This window comes from Chiloscyllium plagiosum, chromosome 4, assembly GCF_004010195.1.
Source record: "Chiloscyllium plagiosum isolate BGI_BamShark_2017 chromosome 4, ASM401019v2, whole genome shotgun sequence".
NCBI classification, from domain to species: Eukaryota; Metazoa; Chordata; class Chondrichthyes; order Orectolobiformes; family Hemiscylliidae; genus Chiloscyllium; species Chiloscyllium plagiosum.
This window is the reverse complement of record NC_057713.1, coordinates 59,080,591-59,102,292: the sequence shown is the minus strand read 5'-3', so window position 1 is coordinate 59,102,292 and position 21,702 is coordinate 59,080,591. Positions and strand designations below refer to the sequence as shown.

At 39.5% G+C, this 21,702-nt stretch overlaps 1 protein-coding gene across 3 annotated transcripts in view; it reads right to left on the bottom strand.

The window, feature by feature from the left end:
* Positions 1-21,702, bottom strand: part of LOC122549068 (putative Polycomb group protein ASXL3) — a 294,423-nt gene that overhangs the window by 96,643 nt on the left and 176,078 nt on the right. For all 3 annotated transcript variants that reach the window (XM_043688272.1, XM_043688273.1, XM_043688274.1), the window contains one exon: positions 6,490-6,615. In XM_043688272.1, the coding sequence (XP_043544207.1) occupies positions 6,490-6,615 (126 nt within the window). The remainder of the gene's footprint in view (positions 1-6,489; positions 6,616-21,702) is intronic.

Sequence of the window (21,702 nt, the reverse complement as noted above, 5' to 3'; positions counted from 1 at the left end):
ACTTTCCCTCCCTGGTCACGTACGGGAAGAGACTATTTTCTATTCTTTCTTTCTGTGCAAGGAAAAATATTTTGGTGAACTGGGCGGCTGAGGGTCCCCCTGGACTTTCAAATTGGCACAGACTAATTATGGAATGTATTCCCCTTGACTTCCTTACAAATATGGTGCACCGAAAGACCGAATTATTTTATAAAATATGGCAGCCCTTTTTGAATTACATAAATACAGATATTTCGGCTATCCTAACAAGGGCTTTTATTTAATTGAGATTACAAACCTGGGTGGTCCGGGGCCCCTCGGGGGAGGAATCCCGCACGAATACGGGTTTTATTATATCTGATGCTAACACATCCCGAGCATGTAAGAGACTTAAATATACACTCTGGTTAGTTGTAGGTTAGATTAGTAGATAGTTGAGTTTTGTTTAATTTTTTTTTTCTTTTTCGGTTCTTTTCTGTTGTTTGTTTTTTTTGTTAAATTTTGGCTATTGTATATTTGAGCTAATTGTATATCAATGTTTATATCTGAGAGTTTTGTTTATTTTTGTAAACTTGTAAAAATGTTAAATTTCTAATAAAAATATCTATAAAAAAAAGGCAATTGCTGGGTTACCTAATTGCGTTGTTTACATTGATGACCTGGTGGTTTTTAGGCACTCATGGACGGAATATTTACAGCATTTATTGGACTTGTTCAGTCAACTTCAGAAGGCAGGCTTGATGGTAAATCTGGCTAAAAGTGAATTTGCCAAAGCCCAAGTCACCTTCCTGGGCCATGTTATTGGACATGGACAAATGGCCCCACAGGATGTGAAAATAAAAGTAATTGGGGAATTTCCCACACTGTTGAAGAAAAAGCAGTACTATGGTTCTTGGGATTGAGTGGATTTTACCGAAAGTCTGTACTGAACTTTAGCAGTGTGGCTGCTCAACTCACTGAATTGTTAAAAAAGGGCAAGAAGTTTTAGCGGATAGCAGACTGTCAAAAGGCATTTGACAGCCTAAAAACTGTATTAACCACTGCCCCAGTATTAGCCACACTGGATTACACGGAATCTTTCAAGATGGATATCGATGCTAGTGATGTGGATGCTGGTGAGGTGCTCCTGCAGAAGGATGATGAGGGAATAGAAAGACCCATTGGTATTTTTCCAGAAAGTTGAACATCCATGAACAGAAATATTCAATGGTGGAGAAAGAGACTTGGGGTATGGTGTTGGCAATTACAAAATTTCAGTGTTTATATTACTCGCAATGCATCTGAGACAATCGTATAAACTGATCATAACCCATTGACATTTGTGGAAAAATTTAAGGACAAAAATGTCAGACTGTTTAGATGGAGCTCGTTGTTGCAGCCATTCAATTTGACAATTGTGCATGTGGCAGGTCATGAAAACGTGATTGCCATTGCGATATTGAGGCTTCAATGAGATACAGGGACGTTCATTGGCGGGTGTGTCACGGCCTGAATTCATATGTGATTGTGCATGTTTGCATGTTAACAGTTAGTATAGTGTATTTGTGTGTTTTAGGCTACTAACCAGCTTGTTTTAAGAATGAAGCCATCTTTTGGTATTGCTGATTCTGTTTTTTAAGCGGGGAGGTGTCACAAAGCTGCCCCCTTTTTCTAAAAGCTATTCCTTTTCTCCAGGATGCTGTGTCCTTGATGTTTTTCAGAGGGGTCATAAAACTTTCCCAGTCCTGATTAGACTGGTTTGGTACAGAGATTAAGGGGTATTGAGAGGCCTTTTATATATGTGTAAACAGATAAAACTTCAGGTCAAAGTGGTCATGTTTTAGAAGTGACCTGTATAATGAAAGGGGCGTGGTCAGCTCTCTAACTGAGCAGTTCAGTACAGAATTAGTTAGGAGTTCAACAGTTAGCTGTGTGAAAACTCTCTCTCTGCTTCTGCCTTCTAGCTTCAACCTATAAGCATTTGTTCCTTTTTTTTATTGATCTTTAAGGGGGTTTGCTTATTGGGACAGTTGTGTATATTTGGAACAGCATAATTAAGTCTAGTTTGGATAGACTGAGTTCTGTAGGGGTTCCTTATTCTGTTTTTGTGTTTCATTGTGTAATTTTGTGAATAAAATTCTGTCTGTTTTAAAACCTAGTAGTCAACCTAGCTAACTGGGTAATTTTCACTGTACACTTTCTGAAACAAATTGCAAAGTTATGGTCTGGGTTGCCTGTTCAAGATTGTTTGAGTGGTCTGGCCCAGTTCATAACACCTTCTGAAATAAGAACTCCAGATAAAGTCCAAACCGCTAGACAGGTAGCAATAATGGCTTATGAGCTTATGCATAAAACTAAACCATCTCTTTCCAGCACCCTAAAAATTTGAAAAAAAGGATAGAAAAAGGTCGAGTGAAAGGAAGGCAAGTAGGCTGAGTAAAGCATAGACAAATTAACATGCCCAAGATTTCTTCCTCAGATCAGAGGGAGAGCACTGAGGATGGAGGTGAAAATTGGAATCCAAGGTATTTTATTGCAGCAATGTAGGACACTTAGATTTGGAATGCTGAACATTAAAAGGGAAATCTATGGGACTTACTGGAGTTTGTAGGAGCGAGTAGAAAGGAAACTCAGAAAGAAATTGCCACAGATCAGATTGTACAACTAAGAGACCAGAGGTAGACATTTCTGTGAGTATAGAAGAGGTACATAAGATTGAGAGAGATATGAAGGGTTTTAATCTAAAAGGAAGATAGCCCTTTTTATGCAAAGGAAGCATACAAGCCCATAACTATTCCAAAGGGTATATGGGCTAATCAAACTCTCTTGTTAGAGAAGGATTTAGTTTTCTCTCCAGAAAGTTCAATGAAAGTTGAAGTGTTAGTATATGGGATATGTGAAGAGTATATCTCAGTTCCATCATACAATGAGAGTACAATTTATTTACCCGAGTGGTATTTGGGAATGTTGAGAAATTACTTCTGAATGGAGTTGATTTACTCATAGGAATGATTTGTCGAGAGTGAATGTCATAGCTATGTCGGTAATCACGGAAAGTCCAGTTGAGGCTAAAGAGACTAAACAGTTGCAGGAGAGGTTCTAGATATTTTTCCATTGCGTATTGGGAGCAGAGCAATGATCAAACAAAATCCAAAGGGCACACTAACACTGCAATTGTGTATGCTTTTTAAAAGGTATGGACTGAAATGAGAGAGAACTGTTCAAAATCAGAGATTGACAAGGATGATTGCATGTTTTGAAAGTAAGGAATTTGATTGCTGTTGTGAAATCTGTGTAGCTGTGAGTTGCAGCAATGTGTCGATGAACTGGAAATGAAAAATTGTTTACAAGTTAAGCTGCTTGGTTTGTAGGCTAGGGAGTAATTATCAACAATAAAGGTTTTCTGTGCCAACAATAAGATGATTGGTTATCATTTATCTGCAAGTTTGGTTGTGAACAAGACAGACAGAAACTAATTAAATCAGAAGAGAAACCAGAAGGTTGGCAGCAGCCAAAAACCTCCTCTCTTGGTTCTCTGCAGCAAGTCACTTTAACTCTGAAGAACACCATGCTGCCATGCTGCAAGTTATGACTTTGAATTGGATAAGTGAGAGACCTATCAAAGTGAACCAGCCATCATGTGCCTCTTGTAAACCAGTGGAATACTTTTGCGTGTGTGTGCACGTGCGAGCATCTGTGCAATGGTATCTATGGGGAAGCTTAGGGTTTAGGGTGACATGGTGGCTCAGTGGTTAGCACTGCTGCCTCACAGTGCCAGGACTTGGGTTCGATTCCACCCTTGGGCCACTGTCTGTGTGGAGTTTGCACATTCTCCCTGTGTCTGTGTGGGTTTCCTTCGGGTGCTCTGGCTACTTCCCACAGTTCAAAGATCAGCAGGTTAGGTGGACTGGCTACGCTAAATTGTCCATACTATCCAGGGATGTGCAAGCTAAGTGGTTAGCCATGGGAAATGCAGGCTACAGCGGTAGGGTAGGTGAGGTGTGTCTGGGAGAGATGCTCTTTGGAGGGTTAGTGTGGAATCAATGGGCTGAATGGCCATCTCCCACACTGGAGGGATTCTATGCAGTTCACCTAATTGTAATAAATAGTGATTCTTGTTAAATACAAAATCCTGCTACCCAAGTGAATTATAACAACAAAAATAGGTGAATTAGTCTGTCCTAGTATTTATACTCCTCACAAATCTTCTCCTATTTCTTTACTTCAAAACCATTTAACATATTTCTCTTTCTTTTCTATCTCATGTGCTTGCCTAGTTATCAAAACGTCAAAAACGTTTAATCCATAGCTGAAGTGACAGTGAGTGATATCGACTGTCCCCTGTAAGCTTGACATCGATGGAAATCTATGGCAACTTTCCACTGATCAGAGTCACATCAAGCTCAAAGGAAGATGGTTGCACCTGCTATGAGTCAATCATTTCAGCCCAGAGCATCACTGCTGGAGTTCCTCAGAGGAGATACTTTCTCATCAGTCTGTTCAGAGTTGTTGTTACAAATTTCTGGAACAAGTGGGACTTCATCTCTTGGCTCAGAGGCTATGACAGTACCAGAAAGGCTCTTTCCTATTTAAATGTAGATAGATATTTTTCATCAAGATGTTCTGTGCCACAGTGATTAACATTGCTGCCTCCCAGCGCCAGGGTCCTGGGTTCGATTCCACATTGTCTGTGTAGAGTTGGCACATTCTCCCTCTGTCTGTGTGGGTTTCCTTCAGGTACTCCGGTTTCCTCCCACAGTCCAAAGATATGCAGGTTAGATGGATTAGCATGCTAAATTTCCCATAGTGTTCAGGGATGTGCAGGCTAGGTGGATTAGCCATGAGAAATGCAGTGATAAAGAGATAGAACAGGGTTTGGGTTTAGGTGTGATACACTTCAGTAGGTCAGTGTGAACTCAATGGGCTGAATAGCCTGCTTCTACACTGTAGGGATTTTATTATATGTTATGATACACCTCTGGAGCACTTGGGACTTGAACCCAGGTCTCCTAGCCCAGTGGTAGGGACGCTATCACTGGTTCTATCACAAGAGCTCGAATTCCACAGGGTGGATATTCAGTGCACATTTAAAATTCACAAGTTGCTGCCTAAGACTCATGTGCTGTTTGGTAACTGCAAAAAACAGTAAATCACATTTGAATTATATTCAACAGCATGAAATTTCTGCCCTGACAACATAGGTATGGGCTAAACTTATCACAAAAGCTTGTTCACTTTGGTCTAAGGATGCTTTTAATGGCACGGTAAGTTTTAATTACTACTAGATAATCTCTTCAGCACTGTTTTTCACGAACGTTCAACTTTTGTTTATTATTTGACAACTTAAGATTTTTCTTTTTGTCACTTTATTTCTCTCTCTTAATCCAATCTTTCCATCATTTGTTCCTGATTGTGCTGAATTCTGTATTCGAATTACATGCATTGGTACACTCTGTGCTGTTCATTCACAATCTAATCAGACTGAAAACAGAATATCGCAGTTATTTGTTCTGTTTACACAGATCCCATTTTCCTTACAGATGGGCCAATGGGCTGAGAAGTGGCAGATGGAGTTTAATTTAGATAAATGCGATGTGCTGCATTTTAGGAAAGCGAATCTTAGAGGGACTTATACACTTAATGGTAAGGTCCTAGGGAGTGTGCAAGTTCATAGCTCCTTGAAAGTGGAGTCGCAGGTAGATAGGATAGTGAAGAAGGCGTTTGGTATGCTTTCCGTTATTGGTCAGAGTATTGAGTACAGGAGTTGGGAGGTCATGTTGCGGCTATACAGGACATTGGTTAGGCCATTTTGGGATATTGTGTGCAATTCTGGTCTCCTTCGTATCGGAAGGATGTTGTGAAACTTGAAAGGGTTCAGAAAAGATTTACAAGGATGTTGCCAGGGTTGGAGGATTTGAGCTGTAGGGAGAGGCTGAACAGGCTGGGGCTGTTTTCCTTGGAGTGTCGGAGGCTGAGGGGTGACTTTATAGAGGTTTACAAAATCATGAGGAGCATTGATAGGATAAATAGACAAAGTCTTTTCCCTGCGATGGGGGAATCCAGAACTAGAGGGCGTAGGTTTAGGGTGAGATGGGAAAGATAGAAAAGAGACCTAAGGGGCAACTTTTTCACGCAGCGGGTGGTAAATGTATGGAATGAACTGCCAAAGGAAGTAGTGGAGGCTGGTACAATTGCAACACTTAAAAGGCATCTGGATGGTATATGAATAGGAAGGGTTTGGAGGGTTATGGGCTGGGTACTGGCAGGTGGGACTAGATTGGGTTGGGATATCTGGTTGGCATGGACGGGTTGGACTGAAGGGTTTATTTCTGTGTGTTATGCAAAAGCACTCAAATGGTCTATGGTGAAATGTAAGTTGAACGAATGCCGGTGGCAGCAAAATCTGTCCCAATGTATTTTTTAATTAAATAAAAGAGAGGTCAGAAATTTAGGATTGATGTTTTTTAACTGATAGAGCTGAACTATAATGAAGGAAAAATGCTTTGGCCTGAAGGTCTTTTTGAAACATACCTGAGCTAGATCTTTTGAGTCTTTTCAGATGCGGATCTGTTGTTTTAATGAGACTTGGTGAGAATCTTGGACCTTCTTTTAATTCTTTATCGGAACCATTCAGTTCCATATTGCTTGATTCAGACCCTGAAAGAAACATATTAAATTAACTTTGTTTTAATACATCAATGTTTTAAACATCTGCCTTTAACATGTAGCTCTTAATTTTAAAATAGGTTGAAAATTTATAGTATCAAATGAAATAGAACTGGTTTATGTCTAAAGGCATGGACTGTGGTGTCAACTATTAAACTGTCATCACGAAGGGCTTTTGCCCGAAACATCAATTCTCCTGCTCCTCAGATGCTGCCTGACCTGTTGTGCTTTTCCGGCACCACACTCCCAACTCTGATCTCCAGCACCTGAAGTCCTCACTTTCTCCTCAACTATTAAACCTGTCAGGAGATGACTATCCGTTGCTGGCACATTGAGTCATCTCCAGTATGTTAGGTCATTATTTCTAAGTTGAAACTTTATTGCTGGAACAGCACAGCAGGTCAGGCAGCATCCAGGGAACAGGAGATTCGACGTTTCGGGCACAGGCCCTTCTTCAGGAATGAGCAGAGAGTGTTCAGCAGGAGAAGATAAAAGGTAGGGAGGAGGGACTTGGAGGAGGGGAGTTGGAAATGTGATAGGTGGAAAGAGGTCAAGGTGAGGGTGATAGGTCGGAGTAGGGTGGAGGCGGAGAGGTCAAGAAGAAGACATTTCCAACTCCCCTCCTCCAAGTCCCTCCTCCCTACCTTTTATCTTCTCCTGCTGAACACTCTCTGCTCATTCCTGAAGAAGGGCCTGTGCCCGAAACGTCGAATCTCCTGTTCCCTGGATGCTGCCTGACCTGCTGTGCTGTTCCAGCAATAAAGTTTCAACTTTGATCTCCAGCATCTGCAGACCTCACTTTCTCCTCCATTATTTCTAAGTCACAACTTTTGTGTTATTTACAATGTTTTATTGGACATTTTCAGGACTATCTATATTATCTATCTCATTTAATGAAAACCATTAGCAGTTATATAATTGCTGCAAATTAACCCCTTAGAAATCATTTGTTTCAATACAAATAATTCATTGATAGCTGACTGGTTCCAACTGGATGATGTTATTCAGCAGCTTTTCCATTCCTAAGTAGCAAATATTTCCAGATAACCTAGGGTTCACACAGAATAGTTTTGTGTTTGTATTTATTTAGGCTGATACATAAAGAGGCTTCAAGCTACAAACAGAAAACATTTACCCCACTGCCTTCTGCACTTGGAAATCTATAGTATGTTGCTTGGTCCAAGCAGCTAGTACCTAAGTAGTCAAGAATATTCTAAAATCAATGTTGTGACCATGGTTCACTGATATAGAATGATTTCTCATTCTCATTTAGTGTTTACTAAACATGCATTTTATCCATGTGATGCTCATTTAACTTGTTGGTCATGACTAAATTCTGGTGACCTCTTTCTCCAGACTATTAGTACCGTGCCCCATGTATAGTGTTAAAACATTCCCCTTTGGTTTGTGAGCCTGCTGAGTACCATTTGAAAGTTTGTAACCGTACATTATTGATTCAGATTTCACCTACATAGATCAATCCATCCCTCTCCTACAAACCAAACTCTTGAGAAGTGGACAGCTATACACAATGACATGAAAAATCATGAATTGAAATGTACAAAACACCTGATGATAAAGTAATAAGTATAATATTTTCCTATTGTTTGAACACTAGATGGCCCCTTGATGGGAATAAACCCATTATGATTGTTATAACTAAGTGTCTTCTCTCACATTACTTTTTTGTTTACCCCTAATGAAATATCCGAGAGGGTCTATAAATAATAGCAACTAGTTATTACCACATTAATTTGAATGGTTACTCAGATAAAACAGTAAGTTAATACTAGTTTATAGTTCTCCAGAAAACTAAGGTCTAACAAACCAGGATATGTTTGATGTTGTGTTAGAAAAGATACCTTATATTTTGCTGCAAAAACTAGTGACATTTTGGAGAGTTTTATGCTCAAGATTTGCTTTGTTTGCCAAAAGTATCAGATTCTAGATTTGAATTATTAATTTTACAGGAAGTACACCATCTTATAAATGTATTTATTTTATTCATTGTCAAAACATTTAACTTGTAGTCTGTAAAATGTGATCACATGTATTAATAAAGTGATGGGCTATATTTCTAAGTAAGTTTGCATTTGCTGTATTGGGTTTTCAATGTAACACACTAAGACTATTTGAGATAATCACAGCCAAAGTAATGTTTTCATGATAGCAACAATAACATGATTGAAAAACAGCAAATATAGTTCTACACTTGTGCTAATTTGAGAAATTAAAAATAATGGTGGGTCAAGGTGTCAGGTCAGGTCTGCCTGTGGTGGTGAGGAGGGGTGTTTGAGTCAGGGCTGGTAAGGTGTATACAGCCTCTGGTGTGAAGAGATTAAGGACCATTCCCGGGGCTTTGGAGGAGGGTCCTGTCAGCTTGATTCATGCGGAGGTGATGGGTTGGGTCACAGGATGGGGTTGTGTGCTATTGGATCAGGTCATGAGGTGTGTCCGGTCATGGTTGGGAGTGGGGTGGGTGTCAGGGCAGGTCCCTGGTTGGTTTAGGTTTTGAGGCGATGATGAGTCATACCTGGGGAAGGAGTATATGTTGTCTGGTCAGCTTGATTACTAGGTTTTGAGAAAAATACAGTCACACATCCTGTAACTCATTTAAGATCCAAAATATTTTCAAATCAACTTGTTCAGAGATGTTATTACACACCATTGCAGCAGGTGAGATTTGAACCCGTTTCTCCTAGTTCAGAGGTAGGGACACTATGCTGTGCCACAACAGCCCCAACTAAGGCCAAAAGTTAGACACAGAATTTATAACAGGTGTTGAATGTTGTCAAATGCCAAGTTTTCTCAGCAAGCTTAAAATTTCGGTAGTCATTTCGAACATTAAATAATCAAGTTTATTGGAACCTTGTCCTTCCAATGCTGATGTGATCCCTCCCGGTATTGGAATAGGGTAGCGATTCTTGATTGGTTAAGATCTTTGAAATCCAGGCAAAGTTGTAGCTATCCATTTGGCTTGTCTTTTAATTACCAAAATAGAATTTATTCAATCTTAAGGCTCTGTGACTCTGGTGAACACTTTCTTTTTCTTTCATCTCTTAGAGCTCTGTTTCAATTGGTACTTTATGTCGGGGAGAATCACTAATTTATGTCAGGGTTAATAGTGATGTGTTACTCAAAATCATCAAAGCATTTAACCATCTCATCAAAACGTACTGGGTAAACTTGTACCAGATCAGCCTTGCTTTTGCTGGAGGACACTTTTCAATGGAAGTACTACCTTCAACTCTACCTTCATTAAGAAAGCTGCAGCTCTTCTCAACTGCTCAACTCCAGGAAAGCAGAACCACAGTGGTTTAAGTGATGTAGAACATACAGTTAACATATTTTGCTTTGTGTGGCCCTCTGAGTAGGTGATTCCTAGTTATTGAATTTAATTTCTCCCATGTGTGCCATTAGCATTGGTGTTTTTCAGTTTTGCAGCGCCATTCCTGGATTTTAGATAGAATCCCTACATCATGGAAACAGGCCCTTCAACAAGCCCACACCAACCCCCTGAAGAGCAAACCACCTAGACCCATTCCCCCCACCCTATATGTACCCCTGACTAATGCATCTAACCTACACATCCTTGAACACTATGGGCAATTTAGCATGGCCAATCCACCTAACCTGCACACCTTTGGACTGTGGGAGGAAACCAGAGCATCCGGGGGAAACCCACACAGACACAAGGAGAATGTGCAAACTCCACACAGACATTTGCACGAGTCTGGAATCAAACCCGGGTATCTGGTGTTGTGAGGCAGCAGTGCTAACCACTAAGCCACTGTGTCATCCATTTTTCCCTTAAAAAAATTCAGGACAGATCTGGTATCGTTTGAGTAAGATAATGTTACTCTATGCTCTGGCATTAAGCTTTGGAATTATAGTTGTGGGCTTATTTCTTGCTCTCGTCCTGATCTGAGTGGGTGTGTGAATTTTCTTTCTCTGGGAACCATCACATACAGAATATCTACAGTTCTATGGTTTCTTACAGGGCACAGATTTTTTTTACATTGTCTTGTTGCTCTGTCTTTGATTAATGGTTTGCAATCTTAGAATCATGGACTCCCTACAGTGTGGAAGCAGGCCATTCAGCCCATCGAGTCCATGCCAACCCCCTGAAAAGCATTCCACCCAGATCTGCTTTCTTTGTTCTACCCATCTTCTCCCAATATTTGGCTTTCCACAAGCTCTGCAGCTTGATAAATATGTGGAACATTTCCTTTTTTAACTGCGAATTCACACATCTGTCAACACAGCTTTCATATTCTTTTATCTGCACGATGTGTATTCTTTGTTTCATGCTACCATTCTTTTCACTTGTTAGTCTCTTGGACATGAAGTAACACTAGGTTATAGTCCAACAGGTTTATTTGGAAGCACTAACTTTCAAAGTTCTGCTTCTTCAGGTGGTTTTGGAGCAGAATCATGAGACACAGCAGTCCGGGACATTCTGCCTTGGACCTTCGGGTGACCATCCTTCAAGGTGGACTTTGGGACAGGCAACAATGCACAATGGCCGAGCAGAGACTGATAACCAAGTTCGGTACCCATGGGGATGGCCTCAACCAGGACCTTGGGTTCATGTCACTCTACAAGTGACCCCACTGCACTATACACTCTCTAACACACATGCACACAAGTGCATGCACACACGCATACACTCCTACAGACCAACACACTCACACAGACCCTCTCTCACACACAAGGTCTCTCTCATTTGCTCACATGTGGACCTCCCACACTCACACCCACACACACACTTTCCAAACTTATACCGCATTATACTCATGCACATACATATACACACACTCTCTCACAGACACTCACACCCCCCCACACACACTCACATGTACAGACTCACTTGGTCTCCCCTGCAAGCGCACATATATAACTTTGTGGGTGAATTTGTACTTGCAGAATTACATTTTATTTTGCTCAAAATTGCATAAATCCATGTATGATTCTGCAAATCCCACTTTAGAAATAGAATCAGTCTGACCTAGCAGTGGGACACATACAGAATTTAACTTCACACTTTCAATGCATTATCTGAGCTAAGATGGCACCTATTATTAAAGCTATCTTGAGAATGTAGCTTTAAAATCGTTCTGGGGTTTACATATGAAGGAACCAAAACTAACATGATTATTCTAAAAGATGAAAGACTTAAGCTAAATTTGTTTAATTTTACCTTCTATGACACTGCACTCCTGTTGCTTTAAATTCTGTGTCTTATGATTCTGTCCACAACCACCTGATGAAGAAGCAGCGCTTTGAAAGCTAATACTTCCAAATCAACCTGTTGGACTCTAACCTGGTGTTGTGTGATTTTTAACTTTGTCCATCCCACTCCAACACCAGCTCCTCCAAATCAGGACATCAAATAGTCTTAATTTGGTTAAAAATCAGACAACACCAGGTTATAGTTCAACAGGTTTAGTTGTAAGCGCTAGCTTTCGGAATGCTGCTCCTTCATCAGGTGGTTGTGGAGTATAAGATTGTAGACACAGAATTTATAGCAAAAGCTTAACATGTGATGCAACTGAAATTATATATTAAAAAAGATCTGGATTGTTTGTTACGTCTCATCTTTTAGACTGACCATGTTAGTTTCAGTTCTTTCATATGTAAATCCCAGAATTTTTTCTAAAAGTTACATTCTCAAGTGAACTTTAACAATAGGTGCCATGTTAGCCCAGATAATGCATTGAAAATGTTTGGTGCCATGAGTGAGGCTGTCTGTGCCTCAATGTTCAGACTGAATCCATTTCTTAAAAAGGGATTTAAGGAATCATACATGGATTAATGAGATTTTTGAGCAAAATAAAATGTAATTCTGCTCGTACAAATTCATCCCACAAACGTGTGTGTGTGAGTGAGAGAGAGAGAGAGAGAGAACCCAAGCCCCCAGTTAAGGGAATCCCCCCGACTTGCTGGTGATTGTTGTGTGGTATCCGTTCATCTGTTGCTGTAGTCTCTGCTCGGTCTCGTCAATGTATCATGCCTCAGGGCATTCTTGCCTGCAGTGTATGAGATAGACAACCTTGGCCAAGTCACAGGTACCTGCCGTGTATGCGCCAAAGCATGACTTGGCCAGTGTTGTCTATCTCATACGCTGCCATCAAGGATGCCCTGAGGCATGGTACATTGGCGAGACTGAACAGAGTTTATGGCAACGGATGAATGGACACTGCCCAACCATCAACAGCCAGGAGTGTTCCTTCCCAGTCAGAGAACACTTCGGCGGTCAGGGGCATTTGGCCTCGGACATTCGGGTGACCATCCTCCAAGGCGGACTTCGGGACAGGCAACAATGCCAAGTGGCCGAGCAGAGGCTGACAGTCAAGTTTGAAACACATAGGGATGGCCTCAACCGGGACCTTGGGTTCATACACTCTCACACAACACAAGCGCGCACACATACACACACTCCTACATACTCACACACTCATGCAGATCTTCACTCATACACAAGCTCTCTCTCATGTGCACACACATGCATCCCCTACACTCAAACCTACGCATGCATCCTCTCACAGGCCTATACCCCATCACACTCACACACATACTTGACCAAGTTTACACACCCATACACACACTCTTTCACATGCACTCACACCCACATGCACGTACACACACTCACCCAATTTCTCCTACATGCGCACATATATAAATTTATGGGGTGGATCTGTAGTTGCAGAATTATGTTTTGTTTTGCTCAAAAACTGCATAAATCCATGTAGGATTCTGCAAGGCCCACTTTAGAAATAAAACTGACTCAACATTGGGACAGACTTTAAGTTCACATCTTTAATACATTGTCTGAGCTAAGATAACACCTTGAGAATGTAACTTAAAATTGATTCTCGAATTTATATATTAAAGAGCCTAAACCAGCATATCCCATCCTAAAAGATGCAAGACTTAATCTAAGTTTGTTTAATATGTCATTACACCTCTGTGACACTAACCCTTTTGCTATAAATTTTGTGTCGTATGGTCCTGCTCCACAGCCTGATGAAGAGTCAGTGCCTCGAAAGCTAGTGCTTCCAAATAAACCTGTTGGACTAAAACCCCTGTTGTGTGATTTTTAACTTTGTTCATGCCAATCTAAAGCCAGCACCCCCACATCATCCAATCAGGCATTGCTATTTCAATCTAATTCAGTGTTTAAAATTTTTTGAGTTTTTGTTCCCTACAGACAATTATTGCTACCAGTTTGTGCCCTTAGATTCCCACAAATGAGAAACTATTCACACTTAGGGACATAAGTGAAGAAAATCTGTCCTTGCCTGACCTGATCTACATGTGACTCCAGACCCACAATCATGTGAAGGACTATTGACTACTCCCTGAAATGGTCTATTGAGCCTCTCAGTTCAGAGGAAAGAAATATACTTTAAAGCTACACAAGGAAGGAAATATACTTTTATTTTCATTTTGAGCATTAATTTCTGAGAGGCATTGGAATGTCTGGAAATCTTTTTTACATACATTTGAATGAAGAATTGAAAATAAACTTGGGGGTTGTAGTTAACACTATAACCTATCTCTTCTCCTCTTAAACCTTGGCTTTTTAAAAGTCACTTAACATTCTTCAACTCTTGACATTTCAGTAATTGCTGCTGAACACAACTCTCAGAAATCATGTGGTTAAAACTCTTTTTAATGTAGAATAAGACCCAGAATACCCAAATATTGGAACTGTCTGTTTTCTCCTCCATTAATATAAATATTCCCAACACAGGGTAGAAAAAAGGAAAAGTCCAGAGTGGCTTAGAATGTAGTAAAAGTTCCAGAAGCAGAAGGCTTTAAGGCATCAGTGAGGCAGGCAGACAGACTACAAGATTGTTGACAGTATACATTTAAGGAATATATTATGGAATAAGTGACTGATGTTAGCAGTTTGTTCAGTTAATGTTTCTTCCTGAGAGATTTAACGGAATAATATTGAGTAAATGTAGATGTTTACCAGTAAGAACCCAATTGCAGCATGCCATTCTGAACAAGGACATTTAAAGTGTAAACAGAGTGACTCTTCACTGAGGTTTGAGTATCTGCAAAAGCATTGTTGAGTGTAAAAGATTTGAATCTTAATTTTTGACATTTGTAATAATATTGTTTCAAACACAGTAAAATAATTTTTGCTTTGTTTTCTTTTTGTGTGTAATAACTTTGAACTCCCTTTGGTAAAATCAATTAACGGCCTCTTGTGAATATGCTCAGTGACTGATTGCCAAGGTAAGTAAATTGCCAAAATAAAACTAATGATGTATCAAATGACGTTTCATTCTGCAATCTAACTTCCCCAATATTATAATCAGTTGGAATCATAACAATACACTTGTTCAGGTTTTTAAATTAATTCTGTAGCTACTTCATAGTTTTGCTAGTGACAGTGGGGAGAAATTCCAATTCAATTTCATATCTTTTCAATTTCACAGCAGCAGTGAGTGGAAAATGCACAGCCATTTTGAGTCACCCAGTAATTCAAAGTTTTTTTTACTGCTTTCTTGCTGTTTCTTTCAACAGGTGACCAATTACAGCTCTGAAAACCCACACATTTTTAGTTGCACCATTCCTGATACTTTAGTCCAAATGATATGTATTTAATGGCTGGCACAGGTTGTTCATCAAGGCACTTAGGACAAAAATAGAAGTCGCATGATGATGGCAAGCTAGCCAATATACTAAGAATATCACCAAACATGGTTAAGGACAGTTGGAGAGATACACTGTTGCCTGGCATCTGACTCCAGAGCAGCAGTAAATATAGCAGCTAGAATGTGTATCTATATAGCAAGGAGGTTCTAGGTCTTTTTAAATAATGCAACAGTACTGTATAATAGTACGACTCCCCTTTTCTTAATCCTGTACTGTCCCTGGTCATGATAATGGTCTATCGAACTTAGCCATAGGTCATGCTGTACCTATTTCTCAGAAGCTGTTTTAGCAGATCAGTGAATATGGGCACAACATTGCTGTAATATAGTATTATCAAAGGGATAAATTGAAAAGTTGGAGTTGTCAGAATGGTAAAAGCATTACTAGAAATTTATCTTACAAATTGCAAAAATGCTGGTCAGCTGGTCAAATACACAAGATTGTTTATGCTTTGATTTCTATTACTTTCACATGTCTCAACTGCTCTCTGTAACTCTCGGTTATAGCGAGTGCATTGCAGATGCAAATGCTGGGCACCTGGATCGGCCACATTTTTGTCTTTCATTACCATTCAATAATATAAAGACACATGCAACTTGGCATGGAGGTTGGATTTGGATTGTGGGAATATCTAAAAAGCATAAGCTAAGCAATAGTGGGCAACAGACATAAACAACTCTTGCCTGACTTCTACGATACAAAGTCTTGCCCCATTTATATACCCCAAAGGTATCAAAGAAATTCACCACATACTCTGGATTCTCGAGAACATGGGATCATCTTGTAGGAATGGCCTTTGATGCTAAGCTTATGTGGAATGTCTAAATATAATACAATAAAGGCCTTTTTATTGCCTCGAGGATAATGAATAATGATCAGACCTGTCAAACATCTAAATCTTTAGTTTGTCCTCTAAAAAACATACCAAAATCTGATAAGTAATAACGTGTATGATTCATAGGATATCACAAAAATGAATTTGCGAATTGCACAGTAATGCTCTCATGGTTCAGTGCAGGCATCTGATGCATATCTGCAGTACAGTGATGGGTGTTATACTGCTGGCTGATAAGCTTCAGAAAGCATTTGTGGATGTAAGGTTATAGTCCAAAAAACACCATTATAATCCCCAATGGTTTTGGGTGCAAATGAAATGTTTCTAAGATGATGAAATGAATTAGACATGATGAGACTCTTGTTAAGAAACAACTGTGCATACAATATTCATTGCATCATAAATCGTGTGACCGCCATTATATGATTTTTGTTTGACGTAGCCATTTCATCCACCATGCATGTGGAAGAAACTAGGTTCAGAATCTTGATATTCTTAAGAATCAGCAAAATATTGTAGTTAAAAATCTTGTTTGCTATACTGCCACAGAAGAGTAAACAGACTATTCAATTGACAACCAAGCAAAACTTGATTAATATGGTAACCTATGGACACTTTATGTCTTTAAAAGAATGATGGAGACCTAGACAATTCTACATGTAATCTTCTGACCTGCCATATACAGGCACTGTATTCCAGAGTGCTTTTGTGCAGTTGCAATAACAGTTCGGGGAAGACAGCAAGAACTCATATGGCGCCTTTAATGCAATGAATCATCCTGAAACATCCTAAGGCACTAGAGGACAGTACTACAAGGGATCAAAATTTTAAAATTTGAAAGGAGCAAATTAGTTCAGAACAGACAGTTAATAGAATTTAAGAAGTGTTATGGCTGAAGTTTGAGGAATATATAGTCCCATTTCTGCTCTAGTCCCATTACTGTATGGTTCATAACATTAAATTCAAATGCAATTTCCACCAAGATGACAACCTTTAAACAACAAGACTTATCAAATTAGTTTCTTTATTAACATAATTATTAGAACAAATATTACTCAAGTGTAATAGTTGGTTAACACACACAGTAATACTGAAGCATAAATGCTAACTATCTAAACATCCTCAATATACATATGCAACAACAAACACACAACTCTTCAGGAAAAGAGAATCAAAAACCAGATTTCTCCACCGATATTAGCTTCCTGGAAAAAATGATTTGAGCTATTGAGTTATTCTTAAAAGCAACAGTATAAAGCTTAGGATGTTCCATGGTATGTTGCTGTTGATGTTCTGTCATGTGATAAAATCACTAATCATGCACAATTATTTCTGAACCTTCTCAAGAACTATAATTTTGATGTTTCTTCAATCACTTTGTCAAAATAACAAATAACTTTCACACTGAACTCAACAAGATGGTCAGGGTATCTTTCAGAAATGAGAAAGATCAGCTGGGTAAATTGTTCTTAGCAAGTATTTCTCCAACTCAGCTTGTTCTTAGCATGCTTTCCTCCAACTGAACCAGACAGAATGATCACCTCTCTAAACCCATCACTCTTCAAAGCAAATAAGAGTTCATAGTAATGCCCATAATTGTCACTAGTCATGTGATTTTAGGCAGTCAGCTAAAACCATCCTCAATGCTCTCAGGGAACTTTCAAATGACCAATTTTAATGAAACAACTCCCGGAAGTTCCACAAAACTTGAAATAAATTCATTTTCTAGAATCCTTTTAAAGTTAATTCCCCATAGCAATATTTGGTTTAAAACACTTTCATAACAAAAGCTTAATTAAAGAATATAATACTATACTAATGCAAAACAGAGTTTAAAAATATAGACAAATAAATTACTACAACATGAGTGCAAAATAAAAGCTTAAGGAACAGCACATGACAAATAATTTTGAAATGCTATAGGTTTAAAACACTTTTACAGTGCTAAGAATTAATAAGCACACTGAGAATAAATGGAGATAACTAATATTTAACAGATTTTAGGTTAGAGGCATAGCATACAAAACACAAAACTAGACATTTTGAAGAAAATAATTCTTAAGATACAGAGTTGCTTCAAAATTGAATACAGGGCATTCTGCTATAACATGAGTTTTGTTAACGTAAATTCAATGTAACGCGATTGACAAATTAGGGACATAGTTTCTAAAGCACGAACTTTTAAAATGTGTTGGCTGCAAAGCAATTATATTTCCCACACTTTAAACACTGTTCTTAAAGCATAATTTTTCTATAAGAATGCAACCGTCATGTTATAGAAGAACTACCTGTGCCAATATTGAAGCTGATCAAGTTAAAATATAATTGCATTGAGCAGATACTAAGATACTAAGAATCTGTGTTAACTCTAGGAACAGCAAAGTCTCACAGGTGCAGGTAATTGCCAGCTATGACAAAATAGTTTTACAATCGTAAGAATGTGGTTATTTCCAGAAGAAATGTAGAAACAAGACACAGTTACAGAGCTGCAATAAAAAGTGGGAGCTGTATGTGGAAAAAGCTTAACATGATGGCAACAGCTCAGGTTTCACAGAACTTATGTATATTGATGTACATCCTGTTACTTTTAAGCTTAATAAAACTGTGAGTGCTGCTATCCTATCGGGTACTGTGCAGAAGGATCAGAAATTACAAGCTACAGGGATGAGATTACATGGCAGAGGTGCAATAACTGTCAAGTGCTTAAGAATGCTACAACTTTCAATGAAACCCAAATAGCATGAGTGAGTTGAAGATGGTTGCATAAATCACAACCAACACTCCTCACACCTGAGTCTACATGCATCTTTTAACTCCAGCTTCTTTATGTGTGCAGAAAGAATCTAGTTCTAAGAGAACAACTGATCCAGAAACAGTTGTTAGTCAAGACGATTCTGGGTAATCCAAGATGGAGGACAGGAAAAATTTCTGGCAGTATCAGGCTGCTCCTTGTTTGAGGTATTTTTGGTGTTGGAGGTGATTTCCTCGAATTCTAGGAGAGCAACTACTGTTTTATATGCTATTGCATTGTTTTGGAACTTTGGAGGAAAAAAAAGTCAAAACAACAGCAATTTTAAAAGGGAGAGGAATAGACAAAGGAAGCGCATGGTGAAGTCAGTGCAGGACAGAGTGAGAGAATGAAACCATACTGCTAACTGACACAGCAGTGAACCTGCACAGTTACTGTCTTTGCTGTTTGAATTCATCGCTGGACATCGGAGTGCGTCTGGGAAAATTAACAAACAGTGAAATTCATAACTGATCTTGGAGGAACTTGTTTGGGAGAGGTCACAGCACAGAAACAGATAAGTGAATATTTTAAGTGTGGCCTCACAGTAAGTCTGCAATAGTGATTAGAGTGGGTTCTTTCTTGATTATATATTATATTGAGACATGTCTCTTAATTAAACTTTAAAAATATAAGCCATAAGTATGACTTTAACCTGGAGCAGTGTTTTGTAGAGGAATAAGACAATGTTATTTTCTGGGTCTGTAGATTGAAAGAAGCAAAAATGGCCTTTAGTAGAGTGATATGCTCTTCTTGTCGGATGTGGGAGTTTACGGAGAGTTTATGTGTTACTGAGGATTATATCTTCAATGAATACCATTGGTTGTGAATCCTATCAGATCAAATGGATTGGTTGGAGAGACAGTTAGAGGCAATGAGAAATTTACAAGAGCAAGGGAATGTGATGGATGACAGTTGTAGGAAGGAGGAAATGTCGCAATTACAGTCACATAAATGGGTTAACTCCAGGAAAGGTAAGAGAGTTAGGCAGGCAGTGCAGGAGACTTCTGTGGCTATCCCCCTTTCAAACAAGTATGCTGTTTTGGAAAATGTAGGGGGTGATGGATTCTCAGGGGAATGTAGCATGAACAGCCAAATGTCTGGTATTAAGATTGGCTCTAATGCAATGAGAGTTATTTTGGGTTCCAAGAGATCAATTGTGTTAGGGGACTCTCTAGTCTGAGGTACACACAGATGTTTCTGAGGTCAGCAGCGAAAGTTCAGAATGGTATGTTGCTTCCCTGGTGCCAGGATCAAGCATGTTTCACAGAGGGTGCAGAATGTGCTCAAGGAGGAGAGTGGCTGGCAGGAGGTCATTGTCCACATTGGAACCAACGACATAGGAAGGGAAAAGGTTGAGATTCTGTAAAGGAGTTAACAGAGAGTTAGGCAGGAATTTAAAAAGGACGTCCTCGAGATTAGTAACATCTGTATTACTCCCGGTGCTACTATGCTAGTGAGGGCAGGAATAGGAGGATAGAGCAAATGGCTGAGGAGCTGGTGTATGGGAGAAGGATTCACATTTTTGGTTCATTGGAATTTCTTTGGGGTAGAAGTGACCTATACAAGAAGGACGGATTGCACCTAAAGTGGAAGGGGACTAATATACTGGCAGGGGGATTTGCTAGAGCTGCTCGGGAGGATTTAAACTAGTAAGGTGTTGTAATGGAGGAGAAAACTGAGGGAGATAGTGAGGAAAGAGATCAATCTGAGACTGGTACAGTTGAGAGCAGAAGTGAGTCAAACAGGTATAGACAGAGCAGAGAACAAGGTAGGACTGATAAATTAAACTGCATTTATTTCAATGCAAGGGGCCTAACAAGGAAAGCACACAAACTCAGGGCATGGTTAGGAATATGGGACTAGGATATCATAGCAATTACAGCAACATGGCTCAGGGATGGACAGCACTGGCAGATTAATGTTCCATGATACAAATGCTAAGGAAGGATAGAAAGGGAGGAAAGATAGGAGGGGGAATGGCGTTTTTGATAAGGGATAGGATTACAGCTGTACTGAGGGAGGATATTCCGGAAATACATCTAGGGAAGTTATTTTGGTGGAACTGAGAAATAAAAAAGGAATGATCACCTGATTAGGATTGTATTATAGACCCCTGAATAGTCAGAGGGAAATTGAGAAACAAATTTGTAAGGAGATCTCAGTTATCTGTAAGATAGAAGAGAGAGATAGGAGCAGATCTGTAAGAGAGGAGAGGTCACAATGCTTGGAGTTTTTTATAGGCCTTCGCAGAGTTCCAGGGAGGTGGAAGGGAGGATTAACAAAATTATTCTGGGTAGGAGTGAAAGGAACAGGGTAGTCATTATGGGGTCTTTAACTTCCCCAACATTGACTGGAAATGCTATAACTCCAGTATGTCGGATGGATCAGGTTTTGTCCAATATGTACAGGAGGGTTTCCTGACACAGTATGTCGAAGGGCCAACAAGGGAGGAGGCCACACTGGATCTGGTGCTTGGTAATGAACCAGGCTAGATGTTTGATTTAGTTGTAGGTGAGCACTTTGGAGAGAATAACCATAATTCAGTTACGTTTAGTTTAACGATGGAAAGGGATAGGTACATGCCACAGGTCAAGAGTTATCGATGGGGCAAGGGCAATTATAATGCGATTAGGCAAGAATTAGGAAGCATAGAATGGGGTAGCAAAATGCAGGGGATGCAGGCAATGGAAATGTCGAGCTGGTTTAAGGAACAGATATTGCGTGTCTTTGATAGGTATGTCCCTGTCAGGCAGGGAGGAAGTGATAAGGTAAGGGAACC